The sequence below is a fragment of the Vulpes lagopus genome, chromosome 17, assembly GCF_018345385.1.
Source record: "Vulpes lagopus strain Blue_001 chromosome 17, ASM1834538v1, whole genome shotgun sequence".
Classification (NCBI taxonomy): Eukaryota; Metazoa; Chordata; class Mammalia; order Carnivora; family Canidae; genus Vulpes; species Vulpes lagopus.
In genome coordinates, this window is record NC_054840.1 from 25,657,512 (window position 1) to 25,683,171 (window position 25,660).

At 42.4% G+C, this 25,660-nt stretch overlaps 1 protein-coding gene across 1 annotated transcript in view; it reads left to right on the forward strand.

Annotated features, from left to right (window-relative positions):
• KLHL6 (kelch like family member 6) overlaps positions 1–25,660 on the forward strand; it is a 57,442-nt gene that overhangs the window by 17,308 nt on the left and 14,474 nt on the right. The window contains exons 2-3 of the mRNA XM_041731970.1: positions 4,205–4,370; positions 20,522–20,971. Coding sequence (XP_041587904.1) covers positions 4,205–4,370; positions 20,522–20,971 — 616 coding nt within the window. The remainder of the gene's footprint in view (positions 1–4,204; positions 4,371–20,521; positions 20,972–25,660) is intronic.

Sequence of the window (25,660 nt, forward strand, 5' to 3'; positions counted from 1 at the left end):
ATCAGTCATCTGCCCAAATGACATCATTGCCCTTCTGCTTCCAAGTTGGGATTTAGTAATTTTGCAGAATTCATATGTATTCTTTCTTGCTGTCATATTCTTAAGGAGAAAGAGGCCAGTTGAGGGAAGAGAAGAAGAGAAGGGAGAGAAGGGTGGGAGGATTACTGGAGGATTAAAAGGAGCTGGGAAAAAGGACACAAGGATACTCTAGGAAGAAGATCTCATTGGTTAAAACAGAAAGTTCCAAAAAGTCATCTAGTGAAGTGATTTCTCTCTCTTTTTCTCAGTCTCTTTCTTTCTGGGGATTTGTGACTTTTGATGTTTATAATTGTTCCTGGGAAACCAGAAGCAGTTACCTTTGTTTTGCAGATTAGGCAATGAGGGAAAAAATTGATGAGGGATTTCCAGAGATAAATAGGAGGTGTGGAGAAGGGAGGAGGAGCATTTACCCCTAAAGGTAAATCCCTCAGTGTTGGCAGGGAAGTCCTAGCTTGGGTAAATGCATGCTATCATCAGGGCTCAACCCTGGGACCTTCCCATTTCAAAGACTCGGTTGGGAGATAATGGCTCTGTTCATGTGTCTGACTTTCAGGAAGTCCAGTTGCTTAGCAGTATGGCGACTGCCTCAATTAGTATTTCTGGGGCAAGGCTTTGGCATTGTCACAAGCCTCCCAGCTCTGTTTGGGTGCAATAAATGCTTTACTCCAAAGGCACCTGTCACCAGCAAACTAAAGTGAGAACACACCTATTAAAAATGTTCTTTTTGAGTCCTGCTTTTGCTTATAAACCTTCAATGGCTCCCCATTGCCCACTGAATAAAAACCCAACTCCTGAGCCTGCCTCTAGTACCTCCCACAGTCAGGACCCAGATTATCTGTCTGGACTGATTTCTCCCCACCCTCGCTGATAGTCCCTGGGCTCCAGCCAAACCATGTGTCTGCTAAATTCTCTGCATTCTCCACACTCTTGCATTGACTTACTGTGGTTTAGTATCTATAAGTCCTATCCATAGTTGTTACATAGTAACATTTTCCTTCTCCATGAGCAGCCATCCCTGGCTACCGCAGCACTTTGTGAGTCTTTTTTGGCCCTTGTAGACTATTATTTGTGCGTATGTGCACCTGCTAGATTCTGAAGTAATAGGGACTGAGGAGAGACTGTCCGTATTAGTCAGCCCAGACTATCATATAAAAGTACCATAGACGGTAGCTCAACAACAGAAATTTATTTTCTCACAATTTTAGAGCTGAAAGTGTAAGCTCGGGGTGCCAACATGGTGGACTTCTGGTGAGGGCTCTCTCAGTTTACAGACAGCCACTGTGTGCTCATATAGCAGAGAGAGAGATAGTTTTAGTGTCTCTTCCTCTTTTTCTAAGGACACCAATCCTGTTGGATTAGGACCCCACCATTATGACCTCATTTAGCCTTAATTACTTCCTAAAAGTGCTATCTATATTGGTGGGTTAGAGCTTCGATATATGAATTTTAGAGGGGCACAATTAAGTCCAGAGACTGCCTGATATTTAAATCCCTTCCAGCTTTAGCCCAGTATCCTATGGAGAGAGGGTACTTAGTAAATACATGTACATTGAAAGAAATTGAATTCTAGAGCTTCTCAGTAGTCATTTTTATAACCTATGCTGTGCCAGCCTGTGGGACTACTGGAGTCTCACAGCTACTGGGAGGGCAAGAGAGAGTTAACAGGCTTTTGTGGGAATGGGACTGAGGGGATTGTCTCAACTACAACTATTAAGGATAAACTCATGAACATAGTATGGTAAGAATGTTGTGAGGCTGCTGTACTTTCATAAGAGAAACTCCATCTAGTTTTTGTGCTAAGAAAACAGTAATTCTTCTGAGCATTTGGATTTGTTTTAAAATATATAACTATAAATATATATAAATATGTATTTATATATATATTTATAAAATTGTGTAACTGACTAGCTGATCTTTTTTTTTTTTTTTTTTTGCATTGGCCAAATGAGAGGCCCACCCATAATGACATTGCAGTTGGCACTTTTAGCCTCATTCAGGCTATCTTCATGTCTCCACTCATATATATATATATATTTTTTTTTTTTTCTAAGTGGCTTCACACTGAGTTTGGAGCCCAACATGGGACTTGAACTCACAACCCTGAGATCAAGACCTGAGCTGAAATCAAGAGTCAGATGCTTAACCAGCTGAGCCACCCAGGCACTCCTCTACTCATATTTTTTTATCTTTTCCCCCCTGCTTATAATTTATGCAATCATTATATTTTAGATACCTTTTAAATTTTTTTTAATTTTTATTTATTTATGATAGTCACAGAGAGAGAGAGAGAGAGAGAGAGAGAGAGAGAGAGAGGCAGAGACATAGGCAGAGGGAGAAGCAGGCTCCATGCACTGGGAGCCCGATGTGGGACTCGATCCCGGGTCTCCAGGATCGCGCCCTGGGCCAAAGGCAGGCGCCAAACCGCTGCGCCACCCAGGGATCCCCTAGATACCTTTTAAATTTTCAAAACTCCAAAAATCTTTTCAGAAACATAGTAGGGCTTAAATGCATTTTAAAAATAAATAAATAAAAAATTAAATTAAATTAAATTAAATTGCTCATACATTTCCTGAAAAGAATCAACCGTTCAAATATTGAAGTCCAGGAAGCATGATAAATTCACATATGAGCTTGGCAGGGGGTGAAAAAAAATCTCTGTATTTCTTTTTTTTTTATTGGTTACGTGCTTTATTTTTATTTTTTAATTTAAATTCAATTTGATTGGCAGCCCTGGTGGCGCAGCGGTTTAGCACTGCCTGCAGCCTGGGGTGTGATCCTGGAGACCCGGGATCGAGTCCCACATCGGGCTTCCTGCATGGAGCCTGCTTCTCCCTCTGCCTGTGTCTCTGCCTCTCTCTCACTCTCTCTGAATGAATAAATAAATAAATCTTTAAAAAAACTCAATTTGATTAACATATAGTACATTATTAGTTTCAGAAGTAGAATTTAGTGATTTATCAGTTGCATATAACACCCAGTGTTTATTCCATCAAGTGCCCTCCTTCATGAGCATCCCCCAGTTACCCCATCCCCCACCAACCTCCCCTCCAGCCACCCTCAGTTTGTTTCCTATAAGAGTCTCTTATAGTATGTTTCCCTCTTTTTTCATCTTATTTTTCCTTCCCTTCCCCTGTGTTTATCTTTGTTTCTTAAATTCCATATATGAGTGATATATGATATTTGTCTTTCTCTGACTGACTTGTTTCTCTTAGCGTAATACCCTGTAGTTCCATCCACGTCATTGCAAATAGCAAAATTTCATTTTTGATGGCTCAGTAATATTCCATTGTGTATAGATACCACATCTTTATTTCTACTTATCTATTAGTTATTGAGATAATCCTTACAACAAACTTTTAAACACCTATTAAAATTCCTATTACAGATGAGAAAACTGAAGCTCATGGAGATTAACATTCTAAGTTCTGAGTTGATAGAGTTGGTGTTCAAATCTTAGTCTATCTCATGTCAAAACAACATCTTTTCCATCTTGTTCCCCTGCTTCCTGGATAGAGGCTAAATATCTTAAAGCCTAGTCCTGGAGAGGAAAAGGCATAGACCAGAGTCATGGCCTTAGGGAGTTCTGTCCTGAGATAAGGCAATTTGAGGCTCCCAGCTACAACCAGGAGCCGATAGACAGAGGTCCAGCCTCTGGAGTGAGAGACACTGGCAGGATCTCTTTGTGTTATTGGAGGGCATTTGAGTGGCCAGGCCAGAGGAAAGCTGGAATGAGGACTAAGAATGAAGTCAGAAATCCTGTTTTTGGGTACTAGTAGTTGAGAAAGTACAAGGAAGGCCTGGGCAGGGGAGAGACCCCATAATGCTCCCGGATAAATCTCCAGCACTTGAAGCCATTAAAGTAGTTCTTTCGGCCAGTAAAGTAATTCTAGATCCCACTAGCTTTGCCAGAAGGACTCCTGCTGTCCCTTCAGACCTGAGACTGCTTTAGGGACCACAGTTGGGCACAGCAATGCAGGACAGTTCAGTAAGTATCGATTAAATGTTTAGAGTGTGGTGGGTGCTGGAGGAACAGAGAGCAATCATCCCAGGATCCTGATCTTAGGAACCTTGCTGTTCCATGGAGGCAGATGGATGTGAAGGGGGTCTGTTTAGACCTAAAACTAAGAGTCATGGTAGGACTCATATTCACACCTTTCTCTTCCAGGGCCATGTTCTGCAATGATTTGAAGGAAAAGTACGAGAAGAGGATCATCATCAAAGGGGTTGATGCTGAGACCATGCACACTCTTCTGGACTACACATACACCAGCAAGGCGCTGATCACCAAGCAGAATGTGCAACGGGTCCTGGAAGCTGCTAACCTCTTCCAGGTGTGTGAACAAACAATCTCGATGCTCTCCTCTGGAGCAGGGGAAAGCAGCAACTCCTCAGAAATCTGCCTGGACTGGCTTCCAAGCTCGTATCTGGTGCACGCGCGTGCACACACTCACACACACACACTCTCTCTTAATTGGGCCTCTACTTACTTGAAAGTCAGAAAAGGCTCCTTTGGAAATTTCTTGAGAGATGATGAAATGTGGCATTGACTCTTTAATACCATCAAGCCAGGGCAGCTTGGTGCCTAGAATCTGTACTTAGTTCTGGACTGCAATGACTACAATTTGCAGAAGCCTAATTAGAGCCAGGGTTCCAATCATCATTTTTGTATGTGTAACTTTTTTAAAAAAAAGATCTTATTTATTTATTTGAGAGAAAGAGAGCTTGAGCAGGGGGAAGAGCAGAGGGAGAGGGAGAGAATCTCCAGCAGACTCTACACTGAGCCCAGAGCCTCAGGGGGGGGGCTCCATCTCATGACCCTGAGAGCACAACCCCAGCTGAAACCAAGAGCCGATGCTCAACCAACTGAGCCACCCAGGCATCTCTCTTATATGTAACTTCTAATCTTTAGTACAACCTGGGGACATAGGTACTTCTTCCCACTTTACAGGTGGGAAGAATCAGGCACAGAGAAGGGTGTATTTGAACCCTGGGCTTTCTGAGTCCAGGAGCTACATTCTTGCAGTTACCATGCAGCCTCTCTGGGAGCAGTGTCTAGATTTGGAGGCCCACAAGAACTTGCCTGATTAGGACTTTGTGGTGAGTATGAAAGAAGAGCATTTTCATGAGGAGTAATAGGGAAGATGAAAGAGAGAACCCTGGGGACTAAGTTTTATTGTTTCCATTTGACTATGTTTGTTTCAATCTGATTACAGTTAGCTTCATAGAATAATTAGACCCATCGATTCTGTCAGTTGCATCCATAGTTATTGTAGGGTCCCAGCCCTGGTTACCATCTTTGCCTAGGCCTAAAAGTATGCCTTGAATTTGTTTTGCCAGGTTAAGCAAAGATTGTCTCCTTGAAGATATTGAGATTTATGACAGAGTCCAGGGACAAGCCCGGTCATTCCCACAAACTGGCAAACATCAGATCCTGTGTGTGGTTTGGGACTTTGAGAGGTGGTGTCCTTTTGGATCCTCAGTAGGCCAGCAGTTGAGGGGAAACAAAACAAAGTCTGGGAAGGTGAGGAATGAGGGGCTATGAGTCAAGACCAGGGGCAATGGGATGTTGAAACCTAGGCGAGACCTGTGGAGTCCAGCAAGGAAGGGAGAATACAAAGAGGGAGGAAACTATGAAACAACACTGAGTTCCGAATAATTGTTTGCCAATTTTATTGTCCTGGGTTCCTCGGGGCATTTTAAAGATACAGAGCAAGGTACTTCTGTTAAGGAAGGTCATGCCTTCTGGTAAACCCCTCCCCGCCCCCCCCCCCCATCTCCCACAGCCCTCCTCCCTTCTCTGTCCTGACCTGCTTACCCTTTCAGCCTTACTAACTGGCAGGGAAATAAATACTCCTCTTTCTGTGGAGGGAAGGACTCAGCAACCGCACACTCGGCAGCCCTATCTCATCCAACCTGCCACCCCCACACTCTGCTCCAACAGTCTGACCTCAGGGAAATCTTTCCCACATTAGATAGGGCCTCTATCTAGTTCAGCTTTTGCCTGGGAGCTATAAGACAGCTGCAAGGATTCTACACTGGGGTGTGGGTGTATGTGCAAATCTTTACTTAGCCTCCTTATTTTCAGTATGATGTCCTCACACGTCTTCCTCAATTTCTGGTGTCCCTGAGTCCATAACCTCTCTGGTCTGGTTTCTCCAGAGGATAAATCTTCTTTTCCGAGAGTGGAGTTGTTAGATCACAAGAAGTGGGGAGGAGTCCCAGGAGGCTTAAGTTCTTAAACCCATCCCTGTTATTAAACCCATCTGCCCTGGCCTAGCTCTTTCCCTGGGACTTTAATATTCCTGCTTTCTGGGGTTCTGAGGGACAAACTCCTGTGTAGGTACTTGGTCTGATCTCTTTGCTCTCAACAAAGCCACTTTCCAGTTTTTATATTCTGTGGTTTGGGGTTACTGATAACTCCTGGTTTCATGGAGGAGGGAGTTTGTGTTTCTGTTTCTTGTTCTCCTTTCAGTTTTGGGTGATTTTTATAAAAACTCTTTAGATAGTAAAGAGTTTTATAATAATGCAGCAAATATTTTCCTTTGGCTGTTTGACTGTTAATTTTTGGTTATGGCTATTTTTATGTACAAAATCTAAAATTTGTGTTTAGTCAGACCTACGGATCATTTCCTTATGTTTTTTGCCTTTGTTATATGTTTTCTTTTTAAATATTTTATTTATTTATTCATGATAGACATAGAGAGAGGCAGAGACACAGGCAGAGGGAGAAGCAGGCTCCATGCCAGGAGCCGGACGCGGGACTTGATCCTGGGACTCTAGGCTCTAGGATCACACCCTGGGCCAAAGGCAGGCACTGAACCGTTGAGCCACCCAGGGATCTCCACCTTTGTTATATGTTTTTAGAAAGACCTTCCCCACTACTTATATACTTACCAACTTATAATTTCTTTTAGTCTTACTATCTCCATAGCTTTATCCTTAAATCTTTCATGAATCTGGAAATTATTTTGGCATAAAGTCTCTCCTTATCCTTGTCCTCCTGCTCCTCCACTTCCTCCTTCTCATTTTCTCTCAAGTGGTGAGCCTCAAAAGAGATTTGGATTTTAATCAGAGGTGGAATGAAGAGGAAGACAGAGACAGAAGAGAGATAGAGCATGCTTTGTTTATTATTGATTCCCCTATTCTGGTAATCCCTCACCTCAAAATTTTTCCAAATCTCGTTCACTTTGTAGGCAAAAAATACAAAGTTTTCTCTCTGAGGCTATTTTACTCATTTTCCAATGAGTGTTAATTCTTACGAAAACAAGAGTAGAGTGCTCTGGGTGCCTGGGTATCTATTTAACCACTTTCTGGGGGACGTGTGGGTGGCTCAGCAGAAGAGCGTCTGCCTTTGGCCTGGGGCGTGATCCCGGGATCTGGCATCAAATCCCGCATTGGGCTCCTTGCAGGGAGCCTGCTTCTCCTTCAGTCTATGTCTCTGCCTGTGTGTGTGTGTGTGTGCGTGTGTGTGTGTGTGTGTGTGTGTGTGTGTCTCATGAATAAATAAATAAAATCTTTAAAAAAAAAACCACTTTCTGATTTCTGTTGCTTCTGAATGACTTGCTTTGAAGTCTCAGATGTAGAAAACTGGGAATATCTTCATGCTAGAAAGCACCACAAGGGACAGAAGTTTATAGGTTGTTGAAATCACTTTGTGGTTTTAAAAAAGTATGTATTCATTTGAATGGATAGAACATACTTTTGTTCCAAATTCAGAAAAACAAAAAATGAGACAGTGGAACATTTTGCCATGTTCACTTTTAACCTTGTGTTACTGTCCTTCATATCTTATGCACACCCGTGTCCATGTGCATATATCACTCCCACTCATTGTTTCTGGTTTTTAAACACGAATGTTGGCACACTCTGTACCCTATTTTAACATGTTGCTTTTTTGTTTCACAATATATTTTGGAGATTGTTACAGATCAGAATGTGTAGAGCCTTTTCCTTTTTTAAAAAAAATACTTTATTTGAGAGAGAAAGAGAGAGAGAGAGAGAGCACCCACGTGCTTGAGCACAAGTCAAGCACAGAGAGAGGGAGAGGAAAAGATTCCCAAGCAGACTCTCTGCTGAGCACAGAACCCAACCTGGGGCTTGATCTCATGACCCTGAGAGCCCAACCCAAGCCAAAACCAAATAGGACGCTTAACCAACAGAGCCACCCAGGTGCCCCTGCATAGAGCCTTCTTGATGGCTGCATAATGTTGTTGGACTCTCCTGAGGAGTGAAACATGTCAAGATCTTCATAGTCTTTTATAAGGCAGAGTGATAGAGTGGAAAGAGTATGGGTGCTGGAGTCAGGCATAACCTGGGTTTAAATTCCAGTTCAGTCATTTCTTTGCTCTGTGGATATGGACAAGTTACTGAGGTTGTCTGAGCCTCCTCTTTCTTATTTGTAAAATTAGGATGATAACAATACCTGCCTTTTAGGGAGACTTATTATGAGGATTTAATGAGATGCTATTTGTAAAATACCTGGCACATAATAGATGCTGGATGGAATTTCCTTCCCATCATTTGTCCATTAATTTTAACTTTACTTTGGACAATTTGTGCCTTGAATAAACTGGGCTGGCATTGAGCTGTGAGAACATTCTCCTGTGCCATCCCCCATTCTTTGCTTTTTCCTGGATTAGTATTATAAGAGACCATGATTTAAAGTTTTGTTTTATGATGTTCATATGATACTTGGTTAGTAGAATGGACTGGACTAGTGCTGTATTTGATTAACTCAGAATTATAGATGGAGAAAAGTGTGCCAGAGTTGGCATTTGTTATTTAGAGCATCCACAGAAGCCAATACCACCTCTGTGGGACTGAAATCAATGGGAATCAGAGTATCTTGATGTTCTCTATCCCATCCAATAGTAAAAAAGTTTTTAGTTGTCACACCATCATTATGCCTGAGCTGCTTCCTCACTTTTTACTTCTCTTTTCAGGTCTATTATCCACTGATTGCTTCTATCCCAGAATTTCCCAGAAAGAGATCTTTCAGTTGACCCAGCTAGTCACCACTATTGCTGTTTGAAAAAGCTTTTCATGAGAGGCAACTTGATGAGTTCCTGGCCTCATGAAAATGATAACCCTGGGGTCAGTTGTCATTGGTGCAATCACCTATAGCACAGAGTGGGACAGTTTCTTTTAGGAGAAAAGTTAGGGTGGGGCAAGTACTGAATGAACTGCACACTAGAGGAACTTTGCAATAACCTAGACATAATTTATTGGTCAATGATGGGAAGAAATATATTTTCTCCAAGTAATTTCTAGAAAGGTAAGAGTAAGAGAAGGAAAGGCCCGAATTACACTTCACATGGGGAGCAGGGTTTTTGAGGTGAATGTCAACCAGTGAGGGCCCCAGAGAACTTAACTTAGCTGGAACTTCAGGCTCCTGAGTTCTAGATGAACAAGGCAGTCAGAAACTGTAGAAACTATAGACCCTGGGACAATGGCTTTAAGAACTTGGTAAGATTTTTCAGCCCCATTCGTTTGGAGAACTTTGTCATACTCATTACTTTCATTTTTATTATTAAAAACTCATGAAAGAATAAGGGCTTGTGAGCTTTTCTGCAGGGAAGCAAAAGATGTGAGATCAAGGAGACCAGGCTCACCCCTCATTTAGTTTTGGGATAGAGGATACCTAAAATAACAGAGCAGCTGGTTAGAAGAAGGAACTTAAAAGAGGAAAGAACATCAGGTGAGTCATGTGGGCTGACATGAGGGAAAATAGGGCGATGCCAGAGTGAGAGCCTGTTCATCTGGCCTGGGCCTGAGAAGACACAGACCACAACACACTCTGGGCTGAGATCTGTATGGACGAGGTAGCCATGTGGTCAGTGGCTGACCCTGATGGCTGGGTTGGCTTCTGAGCTTACTAATATCTGGATCATAGTATATAAATATTTCTTGAATCAATGAAGGTATATATGTTCCCCTTTTCATTACTAGCTGAGTATGAAGACTCCCTCAGAAACTGCTCAAGACCCCATTGAGAAATTGCCTGACCTACTTTAAGAGGACACCAGAGGCCCACTCCTGGCTTTAAGAAATGTTGTAGTATTCCACAGGTTAATACTAATAATTGCTTCATTTTTAAGCACCAACTAAATTCCAGGCACCTAGCGAAAGCAGGTCTCATTACTATATGTTACAGATGAACTTCTGTTGTCATTGACAGGGACCCACAGATTATATCTACTGAATATCAGAATAGTCAGTTGATTTAAGCAAGGAAACTAGCCCAACTATTTCTTTGCTATTATCTTTTTAAATTTTTTAATTTTTTTAAAAGATTTTATTTATTTATTCATGGGAGAGACAGAGAGAGGCAAAGACACAGGCAGAGGGAGAAGCAGTCTCCTTGCAGGGAGCTCAACGTGGGACTTGATCCCCGGGTCTCCAGGGTCATACCCTGGGCTGAAGGCAGCGCTAAATCACTGAGCCACCCAGACTGCCCCTCTTTGCTATTATCTAGATAAAATCAATCTGTGACTGATGCATGGTCTCCCACATACCAGTGTTGCCTTGTGGACATTGTAAGTGATAAGAAATTAGAGTTAATCTCCTAGTCCATGACAGCGATTGTTGTGCCTTTCAGAATATTCACTATGTGGCCACTCTTTTGCCTGTACTGTTTCATTTAAAATGAGGTAGGTATTTTTACTCCCCATTTAGAGATTAGAGAAATGCAATTCAGGGACACCTGGGTGGCTCAGTGGTTGAGCTTCAGCCTTTGGCTCAGGGCGTGATCCCGGGGTCCACGGATCGAGTCCCACATCGGGCTCCCTGTATGGAGCCTGCTTCTCCCTCTGCCTGTGTCTCTGCTTCTCTCTGTGTGTCTCTCATGAATAAATAAAATCTTTAAAAAAGAGAGAAAAAAATACAATTCAGTGATGTAAAGTAAATGTTCAAGGTTTCATGGCTAATGAGAGAGGGGCCTGAATTTCACTCCTATCTGCTAATGCTAGCTGGTGTATTCTCCACTACATATATTGCGTCCATTCCTTGGAGCCAGGCCTAAAATAAGCCATGAGGGCAGCCCCAGTGGCACAGCGGTTTAATGCTGCCTGCAGCCCGGGGTGTGATCCTGGAGACCTGGGATCGAGTCCCACATTGGGCTCCCTGCATGGAGCCTGCTTCTCCCTCTGCTTGTGTCTCTGCCTCTCTCTCTCTCTCTCTCTCTCTCTCTCTCTCTCTCTTTCTTTGTCTCTCATGAACAAATAAATAAAATCTTTAAAAATAAATAAATAAAACAAGCCGTGATCCTGAAGGCAGCAGGGGCTGGCAGCAGCCTCAAAGAGGGCTGCCCAGTGGAAATCTGGGAACCAGTTGGGCCCTGTAACTGCATTAGGGTGCGAGACTGGCACAGCTGCCATCCCTCATGCCTAACTCCCTCTGGGGAAACTAGGACAGTTGAGGCCACCAGCTGTCCCCATCTCAACAGTGAGCCTGCTGCTGTCCACGTGGGACCTCTTTAGTCTTCCCAGTTCTGTGTTTAAGCTTAATGGTTACTCTTTTTTATTTTTAGGTATAACTTACATTTAGTAAAATGCACGCATCTTAAGTGTACAGTTTTTTTTTATTTTTTACACGTGTTTGGAGCCATGTAACCACCACCCAGATCAAGTCCAAAAACATCCTTGGCATCCCAGAAAGCTCTCTGTGCCCTCCTGAGGTAGTACCTCCCCATGGATAACTATCACTCTAGCATCTGTCACCATATGTTTGTTTTGCCTGTCTGAATTTCATATTGTTCTTGAGTTCTAATTAGTAGAGGGTCTAACTCGTAGGTTAGAAGCCCAGGTGTGCAAAGATAAAGCCGTGACTTAACCTATTCTTTTTCCATTTTTAAAGATTTTATTTATTTATTCATGAGAGACACAGAGAGGGAGTCAGAGACGTAGGCAGAGGGAGAAGCAGACTACCTGTGGGGAGGCTGAGGTAGGACTCGATCCCTGGACCCTGGGACCACAACCTGAGCCAAAGGCAGTCACTCAACCACTGAGCCACCAAGGTGCCCCTAACCTACTATTTTCCTAACTTTGAACTTAATCTGTATCCTGAGCTTCCCATTCTACCAGTGATAGAAATTGTAGTCAATTTATAGGCATCTCACTTCAGGAAAGCTTCATTAACTTAGAATATGGCTTGCTTACATAGTTACAAGGGGTTTTTACAGAATGCCAGGACATAGTAGAAAGAGGCATCTGGTCCAGGCTTACCATGGTTATTTGCATCACTGGTGCATGCTGGCACCTGGTGGAGCATCTGTGTTTCCATCAGTCTCCCTCTGATCGTTGACACCCACCCCTGTACCCTTGCATCAGCTGAAAATCCTCAGACCCACCTGATTCTGGCCCTCAGTCTCTGTGGGGTCACTTTGCATTCTCTTTGTCCCATTTGCAAGGCTTCCTCAGGACTTCCAGTCCTCTCAGAGACTTCTGTGTCCTTATCAAGGACACACAAGAAACTTCCATTTACTCTCCTGGGCCAGTGTGGAACTATAGGGAGCTTGGGCTTTATTATTCTCAATACTTTCCATAAGAGGAAACTGTGGCTCACAGAGAGTTCAGATCATCAAAGAGTGAAGCTATGATCTGAGACCTAAGCCAGAACATACCTGCCACCCACCATTACCCCCAAAGCCTCAAAAGCAAGGATTTGCACTGAGCTTTCAAACCACAGAGCAATCCAGCCAGACCCCAGAGCAGAGTGTAGGAGTGGAAAAAAGTTCTGGTTCTGAAGGAGGTGGCATTGAACTGGACTTCATAAAATGGATAGGATTTTAACAAATGGCAGCTGGGTTGGAGGAAACGTATTCTAAGCAGAGAGGACTTGTAAGCAGAGACTAAAGTTTCCACCTGCTCTACCTGCTACCTTATATATTACAGCTGTCTGCTCATGGACCTGCTTCTCAGGACATGGCTTTACTTAGATGACTACTGCTTCTGTAACCACCCCCTAACCCATATCCTGAGCATCAAACATGTCCCAGACACAGTTATTCCATTTAATCCCTCCCTGGCCTTCATCCTGTCCCTCGGATGAATCACACAGCTCCACCTGTGGCACTTGCCCCTTGAATCTTAGTATGGCCTATGTGGTGTCCCCCTTCATTATGTGCTGCTGGCATGTTCGGGGCCCCACTGGCTCCTCTGCAAATTCAGAGGCTGTCTGCTGCCTGAATCTTGACCAAACTTCCCACACCCTTTCCTTTCCCACTGATTCCACTTCTGAGGTCAGTCTACCTCTACAGTTGTACCCGTCCCCCAGCACCTGCCCCACCTTAGTGAGTAGGCCTTTTACAGGTCTTGTTCCCCTTCCTACCCACCCCACCGAGCTTCTAGGGACCAGCAGACCCCTTGGCCAAGTCTAGAGCAAAGACTGAAAGTTTAGAGGGAGCAGAAGGCATCCTGGGAGTAGGGGGCACATATTCCCCTTGCTCTGAAGTTGATGTATCACCTGAGAAAGAGGGAAAGGGGCAGGGATGGAAGATTCAGATCAGCAGTAATTTACAGTTTTTAAGTGTGAAGACTCCTCTTTTTCTGGTGGGGGTGTGTGGCAGAGAGAGAATCTTAAGCAGGCTCCACACCCAGTGCAGAGCCATACATGGGGCTTGATCTCACAACCCTAAGATTATGACTTGAGCTGAAATCAAGTCAGACACTTAACCAGCTGAGCCACTTGGATGCCTCTGAAGACCTCTAACAATCAGTACATACCCCATAGGAGAACAGCTTTACTTTTCATAACTATTATCTGAGAAGAAAGATGATGGCAATGGGTCATGAATTCACAAACATTTTCAAATGATTTTGATTTATTAATCTCATCAACAAATCATATGCCTTTCACATACACTGATTTGTTGAACTTGGAGGTAAGAGTACCCATGTCTTTATACACCCTTTGCAATAATTGTATGGTCACTTAGGGACTCTGGTCAATGGAATTGCTGATTTGGGCCAAAATAGGGCTTCAGTTTCCCTGAATGGATTTAAAGGCATCTCTAGGGAGATGTGGAATTACATTGGTCAAATTTGTTAAGACTTCATATTCTGGAGAGCATGACGGGAAGCTGAGGAGGGGCAGTGAAGATGGGTAGCAAGGGTATATTCTCATTGAGGTAGACACTTCTCATGGGAACTGCAGCCATGTCTCAAGTGGTTTCTTTGATTGTATTTTTAGTCTCCCTATTCAAGAGTCAGGTGCCTGACTGTAACCTTTTGCTCACATGTCCCCTCAAACAGGAAGCTAGCTGTCTGTTGCCATTATCTCTCATCACTCTGCTTTAATAAACAAGTTCATGTGTCATTAGGACAGGCTGAGAAAGAAAATTTACGCTAAAGTCCTAAGTAATCTTGAATATGAAGAAACAAAAAGCTTATATATTTTAAAGAAAACAAATTCTTGTTCCCATGATTATCTTACACATCAGTTTCCAAGCCATTGGTTAGGATGCTGCTCTATACTCCTCACACTCAAAAGTGTTTCTTGAAGCATATTTTGGGGGAAATGTAGGCAGCTTGGAGATCCCCACTACCTTTGTCCTCATAAGGCCTCTTCAGACTCTCCAGAAAGTTTGTTAGCTCAACATTGTGACATTATAAAGACAGTGTGATGGCCAGTGAGAAGAGTGAGTTAGCCATGACCCTGAGTGTCATCTGTACCAACTACTGGCTGTATGACCTTAAGCAATGCACTTCACTCTTTGAATTCTGTTTCTTCCTCTGTGCAAATAGTCTGTACTAATTACCTACCTTATTATCACTTATTAAATAAAATATATTCATTAAAAAATAAAATTTGTTTCATTGAGAAATGGATGGGAAAGTGTCTAGCACAGATCATGGTACATACTAGGTACCTGAAAACTATTTTCCTCCTCTCTCTTTTCTTTCCTTCTTTTGGCAGAGTTTATGCTAGGGGCTGTTAGCATCTGCCCTTGAGATGCTTGACAGGGGAAAAATGTGATCAGTGCTCCACAGAGGGGCAAATGAGTTGCTCAGTGGAGTACAGAGGAAGGAGGAATTGATTCCATGTTGGGCAACTGGAGAAGCCAAAAAGAAGGAAGTAGCTCTTGAGAAAGAACTTCATGAATAGGTAGGATTTCTCCATTTCTTTTCCCTTCCCTTCTTTGATTTTCTTCTTTTGTTCTTAAGCAAGTATTGATCCAGAATTTAAAATGTCCAAAGGCAGGGAAGGCTTAAAGCACAGCCTAGTTAGAACTCTCTGGTCCTGTCAGCTTGGCTTTTGCTCTTATGTTGGCTTTTTCCTCGGGTTCATGGATAATAGAGAGCAGATCACAGTGTCTCCTGCAAACTCAATTTCAAAGAAACTGCCACATGTGCAAACATCTATTTGCACACCATTATAGGGCTTCACAGACTCTGGAGCCCATCTGTCAGTCAGTCCCAGATTTAACACTTTGAATGAAGAAAGTAACCCTGTGTAGATAAGATAAGGTGATGGGCATGGTACTCTTTCTGCACCCCCCTTTCTTTCTTTTTTTTTTTTTTGAGGTTACCTTGAAAGGAGCCTTTTCAGTTGAAATTGGGATGATCTATCCTGAGTCCTTTCTTAAAAAGTGGAGCTCTGGGGGGCACCTGGATGGCTTAGTCGGTTAAGTGTCTGGCTTTGGTTCAGGTCATAATCCCAGGGTCTTGGGATCAAGCCCCACATTGAGCCTGCTTCTCCTGCTCCCTCTGCAGCTCTCCCTGCTTGTGTGCTTACTTTCTCTCTCTCTCTCTCTCTCTCTCTCTCTGTCTCTGTCAAATAAGTAAGTAAGTAAGTAAATAAGTAAGTAAGTAAGTAAGTAAAAATCAATCTTAAAAAAAAAAAAAGTGGAGCTCTGGAGTCAAACTTCCCTGGGCAAGGAGAACAGGATTTTAGCAGATAGTGATGAAGGAGAAAGCTGGTCCAGGCTGATGAAACAGCATGAGTACAAAAAGGGACAGGCAAGCTTAGGAATATTGGGGGAAAGGTGAGTACACAGGTTGACTGTATATATCAGAGAGAGTCCTGGTGACAGTGCACAGGGGTAGGGATAAGGCTATGTCTTCACTTTTAAACAGAGAAATCACTGAACTTTGCTACATAGCATTTATCACAGTTATAATTTGGCACTGTGTGATTATTTGATTAACGTCTGCCTTCCCCACTTGTCTGTAAGGTCCAGTGAGCACAGGCACTGCATTTCTTTCTGCTCACCTCTATACTCCCAGCACTGGTTGATGGCCTGCTACATAACAGATGTTCAGCACACATTCTGGAAATTTTTTTTAAAATATTGGCGCAGTGGTTTAGCGCCTGCCTTTGGCCCAGGGCGCAATCCTGGAGACCCGGGATCGAATCCCATGTCGGGCTCCCGGTGCATGGAGCCTGCTTCTCCCTCTGCCTGTGTCTCTGCCTCTCTCTCTCGCTCTCTCTCTCTCACTGTGTGCCTATCATAAATAAATAAAATAAAATAAAAAGTTTAAAAAAATAAAAATAAAAATATTTATTCATGAGAGACAGAGAGAGAGAGAGGCAGAAATATAGGCAGAGGGAGAAGCAGGCTCCCTATGGGGAGCCTGATGTGGGTCTGAGTCCCAGGACCCCAGAATCATGCCCTGAGCCAAAAGCAGACTCCCAACCATTGAGCCACCCAGGCGTCCCCACATTCTGGAAATTAACAGGTGGATGAAAGCGGGGATTAACAGTTTCTGGATGGGGGACACTTTAGAACAATGCTTTTAACAAATGTGAGCTCCATTACTTGCTTTGATTCTTTTCCATGGTTTCCTTTTTTGCTTATCAGTAGTCATCAAGCAAGGGTAGGAATTAACACCTTGTCGGCCAAGCCTTCCTTTGGCAGATCAGATTATTGGAGCTCTCCATGGTGAAGTGTGCAAATCATCATTGACGTCTGTTAAGCCCTTGTCCTTTGCACACACTATTTAACCTGAAGTAGCTTGAAATGGTCTAAAACATGCATTTTTGGAATTGGATAAGACTGGCTCAGATTTTAGCTCTACCTCTGGTTAGCTATAAGTTTCTGAGGAAATTACCTCCCTTCTCTGGACAACCTTTCCTTATCTATAAAACAGGAATGATAATAAATAGCTACTTTATAGTATTGTGAAGATTCAGTTATCTGGGTAATACAAAGGGGCTGGCATATAAGAAGTGTTCTTTGCTTTTTACATTTTTAAAATTTTCTCATTGTGTACTTGAAAAATCACAAGGAGGTTTTTTTTTTCTTCTGATTTTAAAAGCAACCTCATTTTGGGGCGCTTGGGTGACTCGGTTGGGCGTCCACCTCTTGATTTTGGCTTGGGTCATGGGTTCATGCTCTGTGTTGGAATCTGCACTGGGCCTAGAGCCTGCCTGGGATGCCCTTTCCCCCACCCTCCCCACTCCTGCGTTTTCTCTCTACCAAAAAAATAAATAGATAAATAAAATAAAAATAAAAAAGAAACTTCATATGCAGTGTAGAACATTTGTTCTAAACAGCAAAATTTATAAAAGACAAATTAATAACTTTATCTCTAAAGCTGCATTTGAGATAAACATGGATAGTATTTTGATATGTTACCTTCTAGTGTTTTCTCTGTTCACAAAAAAACTTTATTTATTCATTTATTTTTATGAGAAAACTGTATTTTAAATAGGTGATTCTGTCACATGGCACACAATGCAAGGGAGTACAAATAGGTGAAAAGTAAGTCTTCCTCTCTACCCTGTCCCCAGCTACCAGCTGCCCTCCCCAGAGACAGCCGCTGTTACCAGGTTCTTAGGTGGTCTCCCAGAGACAGTTTACATATTTAGAAAATCTATTTAATTTTCATATCATCTTCTTCTCACCAAAACACTGGTATAGCATACCTGCTCTTTGCCCTGGAGGCTGCCTTAAAAATGAGTTCCCTTTTAGAGCTCATAGGTGTCTCTGTGGGCAGGGCCACATAGGGCTCTGGTGACAGGTTCTGAGGCTTCAGTAAGGCTTCGTCTCGGTTGTATATTTTTACTCTTTGAACTGAAAATCTGCAGACAACTAAACAGATGTTAGAATTCTCAGGCTCAACCGTTTCTACAGTTGCTCATGCGAAGAATATATCTGCAGACAATGGCTGAGGCCAGGAGACACAGCGGGCTGAGGCAGAATTCAAGCTTTTCTAACATTTCATTGACCCTCAGTCAATGTTTTTTAAACCGACTATTGGAACCAGTGTTCTGACATGGAAATATAATATGTTGCAATTGGGATTCACCCAGCGTTCAGAGATGTGGGTCCCCTAGAATGCTCTGGAGTGAAGGTGAGAGCCTAAATCAATATGGTTCACTCTAAGAGCAGCCCTGCCCCACCCTTCAGGCCCCACAACCATACCACCCTCAGGTCATCATAGAAGTGCTTCCTCTGCAGGCTGTGCCCCTTCCGTTGTGGGTCTTTCCCATCCAAATTCTCACTGGGCCCTGCCTTCAGACCAGCCCTCCCCACCATGTCCTCTCCACTCAGCCTTCCTCTTTCCCTTCTGTTAATTCATCAACCCACAAACACTGAGAACTTGACCCTTTACTGGCCCAGGGGACAAGCGGGGAGGATAGGAAGTTGGACTTGTTCAAAGCTAAGCTCTAGAGAGCAATGAGTAAGAATGAACTGATGCATTTGAATATTGTACAACTGAAACTAATAAAACACTGTATGTTAACTATATTGGAATTAAAATTTAAAAACAATAAGAAAAGAATGAACTGATGGATTTTAGACATCTCAACTGTAAAATGAGTATTAAATAATATAATGGACATGACAGTGCTTTGTAAATGGTTAAATGCTATATAAGCATATGGAACTTATATTTTCATGAGGATGATGATAATTTAAAACAAAGACATAGGGACACCTGGGTGGCTCAGTGGTTGGGCGTCTTCCTTCGGCTCAAGGCGTGATCCCGGGATCCAGGATCAAGTCCCAATTGGGCTCTTTGCAGGGAGCCTGCTTCTCCCTCTGCCTATGTCTCTGCCTCTCTCTCTGTGTCTTTCATGATTAAATAAATAAAATCTTTATTTTATTTTTTTTAAAAGATTTATTTATGATAGAGAGAGAGAGAGGCAGAGACACAGGCAGAGGGAGAAGCAGGCTCCATGCCGGGAGCCTGACGCGGGACTCGATCCCGGGACTCCAGGATCGCACCCCGGGCCAAAGGCAGGCGCCAAACTGCTGAGCCACCCAGGGATCCCCCTAAATAAAATCTTTAAAAAATAAAAATAAGTAAAGACATAGGAGCCAACAATTTTACAAATGAATGTTTAAGTTACGAAAGTGCTACTTACTCATTTTAGGGGATTTTTAAAGTATGTAAAAAAAAAAAGTAAGGAAAATTCTCAGTCTTATTAGAAAATATGGTACTTTATGTTACTTATGCAATGTCTTCCCTTTCTACCCCTGCAGGACTGTTTCTATGGGAGGATTATTTTTCCCTTGACTATAAATTTTGCCATGTAACTTACTCTGGCCAATTAAGTGTGTGTAGAGATGGCATGTGCAACTTCTGAGCTAAAGTGTTAAAATTAAACGCCTTATGTGGCTCTGCCATCTCTTTTCTCCCTATGTCACCAGACTGGCATATCTCAGCTAAGAACTTTTCTGTTATTCGGGGTCTTAGAATGAAGATCCCTGTAGGACATGGAATATGAGTGAGACATAATCATTTATTCTCGTCAGTACCTGAGATGTGGGGGTTGTTACTGCAGCATAAATTGTCCTAAGATCCCTGATATACTGAGACATAATACCTGTCAGTATTTTGGTGTGTACCCTTCAGTCTTGTTTCTATGCCTATGTTCCATATTTTTTATAAAAATAAGATCATAGTGTACCTATGATTTTATGAAGTGCTTTTCTCATTTCATCTTCAAATATTTTAGTATGTATCTCTAAAAGACAAGGATTCTTCTTGAAACATAATCACAATACCATTATCCCACTTAAAATGAATAATAATCCAAATAAGGTCCATACATTGCACGAGGTTGTTGTATCTCTTCCATGTCTTTTCACTTTTAGGTTCCTCCTCCCTGTCTCTCTCTCTCTCTTTTCCCCTTATGATGTGCTTATTGAAGAAACTGAACAACTAGTTCAGTTCAGTTTCTCACAGTCCAGATTTTGCTGATTGTATATTCCCATGGTATCATTTAACATATTCCTCTTTCTGCTATATTTCTTGTAAATTGCTGATTAAATCTAGAGGCTTGGTCAGATTCAGTGAGATTCTTCAACTCAATACATTAGGAACATTTTCTATATCCTTTAACAATCTTTTTTACTTGTATTAGTGATTACAGAGTTGTGGAAAATAAGAATGTAGCATCATTTCTTTAGCAAGCTGCTATTGTCAGCCATTTGGGTTGTTCCAATTTTTTGCTACTACACACAACTCACTGACAAGGCTCCCTGTGGACTAATGGTTTTCTGGCCTGATTTGCCTCCCTTCTGTTCCTTTAGTTCCTGCGGATGGTGGATGCCTGTGCCAGCTTCCTAACAGAAGCCTTGAATCCAGAAAACTGTGTGGGAATACTAAGGCTGGCGGACACACACTCCTTGGACAGTCTGAAAAAGCAGGTTCAAAATTACATCATTCAAAACTTTGTGCAAATTCTGAACTCCGAAGAGTTCCTCGAACTTCCCGTGGACACTCTGTACCACATCTTGAAGAGTGATGACCTTTATGTGACAGAAGAGGCTCAGGTGTTTGAGACTGTGATGAGTTGGGTCCGGCACAAACAGTCAGAACGGCTCTGCTTGCTCCCCTATGTACTTGAGAATGTGCGCTTGCCACTTCTGGACCCATGGTACTTCGTGGAGACAGTGGAGGCAGATCCTCTTATCAGGCAATGCCCAGAGGTCTTCCCACTGCTTCAGGAAGCCAGGATGTATCACCTTTCAGGCAATGAGGTGAGTTGACAAAGGGTGACACTGTAGTTAAGCAGTGAAGTAAAGGAGACAGCGGCCTCACCGAAGCATAGGTGTGTACCAATCCTTATGGTATGGAGAAGAAGACACTGTACTGTTTATGGTTTGAGGCAGGCAGTTCCAGAAGCCCTGGATTTCTGATCTGTAAAATTACTACATCATAAACAGCTACTGAGAGGACGGAGTGAGATAAGAAATTCTGTATCTCTCATGAAGACATGAGTGATTCCCTATCTCACTCAGCACCATGCCTGGCACATCATCCTCTTCCGAGTGCATAAGGGTGGTGATTGGTGGGGGTGACACACAGGACAGAATGTGCCCTGTCCAGTTGCCATTCCAGAGTAGCTTTCCTACTTTGCCCACTCTGGAGAACCTCAAGTCTCATGGATATCCTGTGACGTTACCTTGGTTCTGACTGTCATTTCCTTCCTGAATTTCTGAAAATTCCTCAAAACTCACCTTCCTGCCCTCTGTCTGGCCTCCTTCCAATTCATTCACCAACTGGATGATCTAAAACTCAGACCAATTATTGTTTCTTGGGCTTACCCTCTTCATGGCTCCTCCTGACTTTCAGGGTAAAGCCCACACGCTTCCTGCCTGAGCTCCCAGAGCCTTGTCTTAATACTTCACCTCCCACCCACTTCTCTAGCGCCATCTCCAACCTTTCCCTCCTGCTAAGCTCCTGCTAATGAACTCTTTGCAGTTCCCCAAAGTGAATGTGCCTTTTTATCCACTAATGCAGGTGCTGTTCAGGTGCCTTTTTCCCCTCTTCACCTAGTTGATTTCTACTCCAGCTACATCTTTCTCATTCTCATTGTACCTAGTGCATTGCTCTATCATAGCACCAACTGCTACATGGTAACCATTGAATTCCTTGTTTGTAAACATCTTTATACTGGGAGCTTGTTATGGTCAGAAATATGTCTTACTGCACTTTTCATCTACAGACCTTAGGAGACTCCCTGGTATAGAGTAAGCAGTTGGTAAATGTTTGTTGGATGAATAAATGAGTACCAAGATGATAAATATACATATCATTTGGATGTACCAGATTTTCCTTAACAATTTCTGAAGAAATGTTTTATTCAAAACTTCATAAAGACAAAAATAGTCTTAGTGGAGAGAAACAAACCCATCAGGAAATAATAATATAGGGACAGTGTGTTAAGTTTATACACATGAACATACACACCTATATAGCACTGTACAATAGTTCTGAGATTGGCTACCAAACCTTCATTAAGATATTTTTTAAAAGATTTTATTTATTCATGATAGTCAAAGAGAGAGAGAGAGAGGCAGAGACACAGGCAGAGGGAGAAGCAGGCTCCATGCAGGGAGCCCGACATGGGATTCGATCCCAGGTCTCCAGGATCGCGCCCTGGGCCAAAGGCAGGCACTAAACCGCTGCACCACCCAAGGATCCCTTCATTAAGATATTGATAGAGATCCTAGCCACAAGTGGTTTAGGAATTGTCTGTCTGAGGCCCCTGGAGCCTCATCCTTTTCCTGAGTGTCCTTTTCTAGTTCTGTATTGTCCTCAATTCATTTCTGTGTTTGTCATCAATTCACTCTGCAAATATATCCTTAAATGTTCAGTAGAATTTACCAGTGATACTATCAGAGTCAGGAGAGTTTTGTTTTGTTTTGTTTTGTTTATTTAGATTTTATTTACTTACTTAAGAGAGAGATTGAGAATGCAAGTAGGGGAGGGAGAAGAACAAGCAGACTTCACACAGAGCGGGGAGCCCAAAATGGGACTTGATCTTAAAACCCTGAGATCACGACTGCAGCCGATGTCAAGAGTCCAACACTCAACTGACTGAGCTACCAAGGCATCCCAGGAGTTTCCTTTATGAGGTTTTTAACTACAAATTGTATTTCTTTAATAGATACAGGGCTATCTATTTCTTCTAGAATGTACTTTGGTAGTTTGTGTCTTTCAAAGAATTTCCCACTTCGTAGAAGTTGTGGAATTTATTAGCATAAAGTTGCTCACAATATTCCTTTATTATCCTTTTGATATCTGTAGGATCTATAGTGATGTCACATCTCTCACTCCAGATATTCATAGTTTGTGTCTCCTCTCTCTTTTTTCTGATCAGTCTAGTTAGAGGTTTATCAATTTTATCAGTTTTTCCAAAGAAACAGCTTTTGGTTTCATTTGTTTTTATGATTTATTTCATTTATTTGTATTCTGATGTTTTAAAGTATTTTATTCATGAGAGACACACAGAGAGAGGCAGAGACATAGGTAGAGGGAAAAGCAGGCTCCCTGCAGGATCCCATAACCCTGGGATCATGACCTGAGCCAAAGACAGACGCTCAACCACTGAACCACCCAGATGTCCCTATATTCTGATCTTGAATTATTTTTTCTCTGCTTACTTTGGGTTTACTTTTATTTTTTTTTAAGTGGAAGCTGAAGTCATAGATTTGAGAACTTTTCTTTTTTTCTAGTATTGTCAGTAGTACTATAAATTTCCCCCTTATACTACTTCAACAGTATCCCATATATTTTAATAAGCTATACTTATACTATGTATGTATTTTTTGCAAATAAATTCTGAATACCAACTATATGCCAGATATGGCTCCAGGCACTACAAAAACAGTCTCTGCCTTGTGAAATTTATTGTCTGTCAGAGAAGTCCAGATACTAGGCAAATGAACGGTGTTGAGCAGACTGATGGAGGGAATCCAGACAACCATATGAGTCCTACCCTAAGCTGGGTATATGGGTTGCTGGCAGATGGCTCAGAACTGTGTAGCAAAGCCCTCATAAAACTGCAGATAGTGTCTGTCTCTGCAACTGATCTCAGTTCAGCATTTAAAGTACAGAGTCTTGGGGATCCCTGGGTGGCGCAGCGGTTTGGTGCCTGCCTCTGGCCCAGGGCGCGATCCTGGAGACCCGGGATCGAGTCCCATGTCGGGCTCCCAGTGCGTGGAGCCTGCTTCTTCCTCTGCCTGTGTCTCTGCCTCTCTCTCTCTCTCTGTCTGTGTGACTATCATAAATAAATAAAAATTAAAAAAATAATAATAAAGTACAGAGTCTTGATCAACTACACTTCCAGTATTCTAGCTATTTTTATTTCTGCTTCCTGTTTCCTAAGTCCCCGAAATGCAGGTGATAAAGATTTTCTGCTGATGTAAAATATCTCTGCTATGCCTTCTGCAAAATTGCTGCTATGAAGTATGTGCTCTGACTCTGGTATTTGCAGTGTCGGGGAGAGTGGGATTATGAGTTTTGGATTTAGGAGAAGAGAGAATTCTGATATCTGGGAGAGTTTCCAGTGGTAAGAACCTGGGCTTGCATTTAGGCAGATCTAGGTTTTAATCTTGACTGCACAATTTACTGACAGTGTGACCTTGGGTAAGACACTTAACTGCTTGAAAGCTCCCTCCTGACTTGTAACATGGTGATATTAATGCCCACCAACTGATACAATTGTTTTGAGAATTCAATAGGGTAATGAATAAGATGTGGTTAGCACCCTGTCTGGTACATGGTAAGGCCTCACAAATAAAGACTGTTCTCATTCTTTCACAGTTCCTTTATGGTGCTTATCTCACACAACCAAGCATTTTCTTTCTCTGAAGCTAAGATTTCTCTTTTCTTTGTGTCCTAGGGTTGCTGCCACTTTCTCGTTCCATTTTTACAATCTTGGTAAATGAACCAACCAACCACTGTAATCTTCGAATGGGGTCTAATTGCCAGTTCATTCCCTGAAACTCCCTGTCTGCTCACTGCTTGAATGATCTTGGGTTTACTTCTGTTAATAGTAGTGTAAGTCTGAAGGCTATTTTCTGACTACACTTCTCCTCTTAACCTTCCTTTTCCAAATTAAACCTTTTTTATCCTATCATCATCTCCCCCCTTTAACCTTATTCCTCCTCTAAGCTTATGGAGGTGGCAATAGTGGGATATTTAAGAAAAATAAAAGCAAATGTCAATCTGCATTTGATTTAGGAGTGGTAGCGAGGACCTTCATTAAGAGAAGTCTTCTGGGGATCCCTGGGTGGCTCGGTGGTTTAGCGCCTGCCTTTGGCCCAGGGTGTGATCCTGGAGACCCGGGATCGAGTCCCACATCAGGCTCCCTGTATGGAGCCTGCTTCTCCCTCTGCCTGTGTCTCCATCTCTCTCTCTGTGTTTCTCATGAATAAATAAATTAATTTTTTTTAAAAAAGGAGAAGTCTTCTGGAGAAGAGATAGTTTCCCCTTTATTTTATTGCCTCCTAAATTTCCAGCAACCACCTTGATTTATACCAAAGGCTGCTCTGACATGTGTGGTAGCTCTTCCTCCTGAGTGGAGCAGAAGCTCACCCTTAAAGACAGCTTTGTTGAAGCAACACAGTCACTTTTGTTGATCCCCTAGTGTAAGACCTGTTAATGAGTAGTCAGCAAGGTGCAATTGTCTGTTCTATTTTTAACAATGTGAAAAGAAACTGGTTAGGCCTGATTGTTGCATATGATTCATTAGCAAACACTTCCATGTGTCTGCAACAAGCTTGCACATCTCACTTCAGACTGGCACTTGTGCCTTTGGGGTTAATATTTTGTCAGATGTAGCTGAATTTACAGTTTGATAATGGTGACCGCCTGGGAGTTCTTTGGTGCCAAGTGATAAGGTAGATCTTAATACCCAGCAATTCCATCAGTTAGATGGT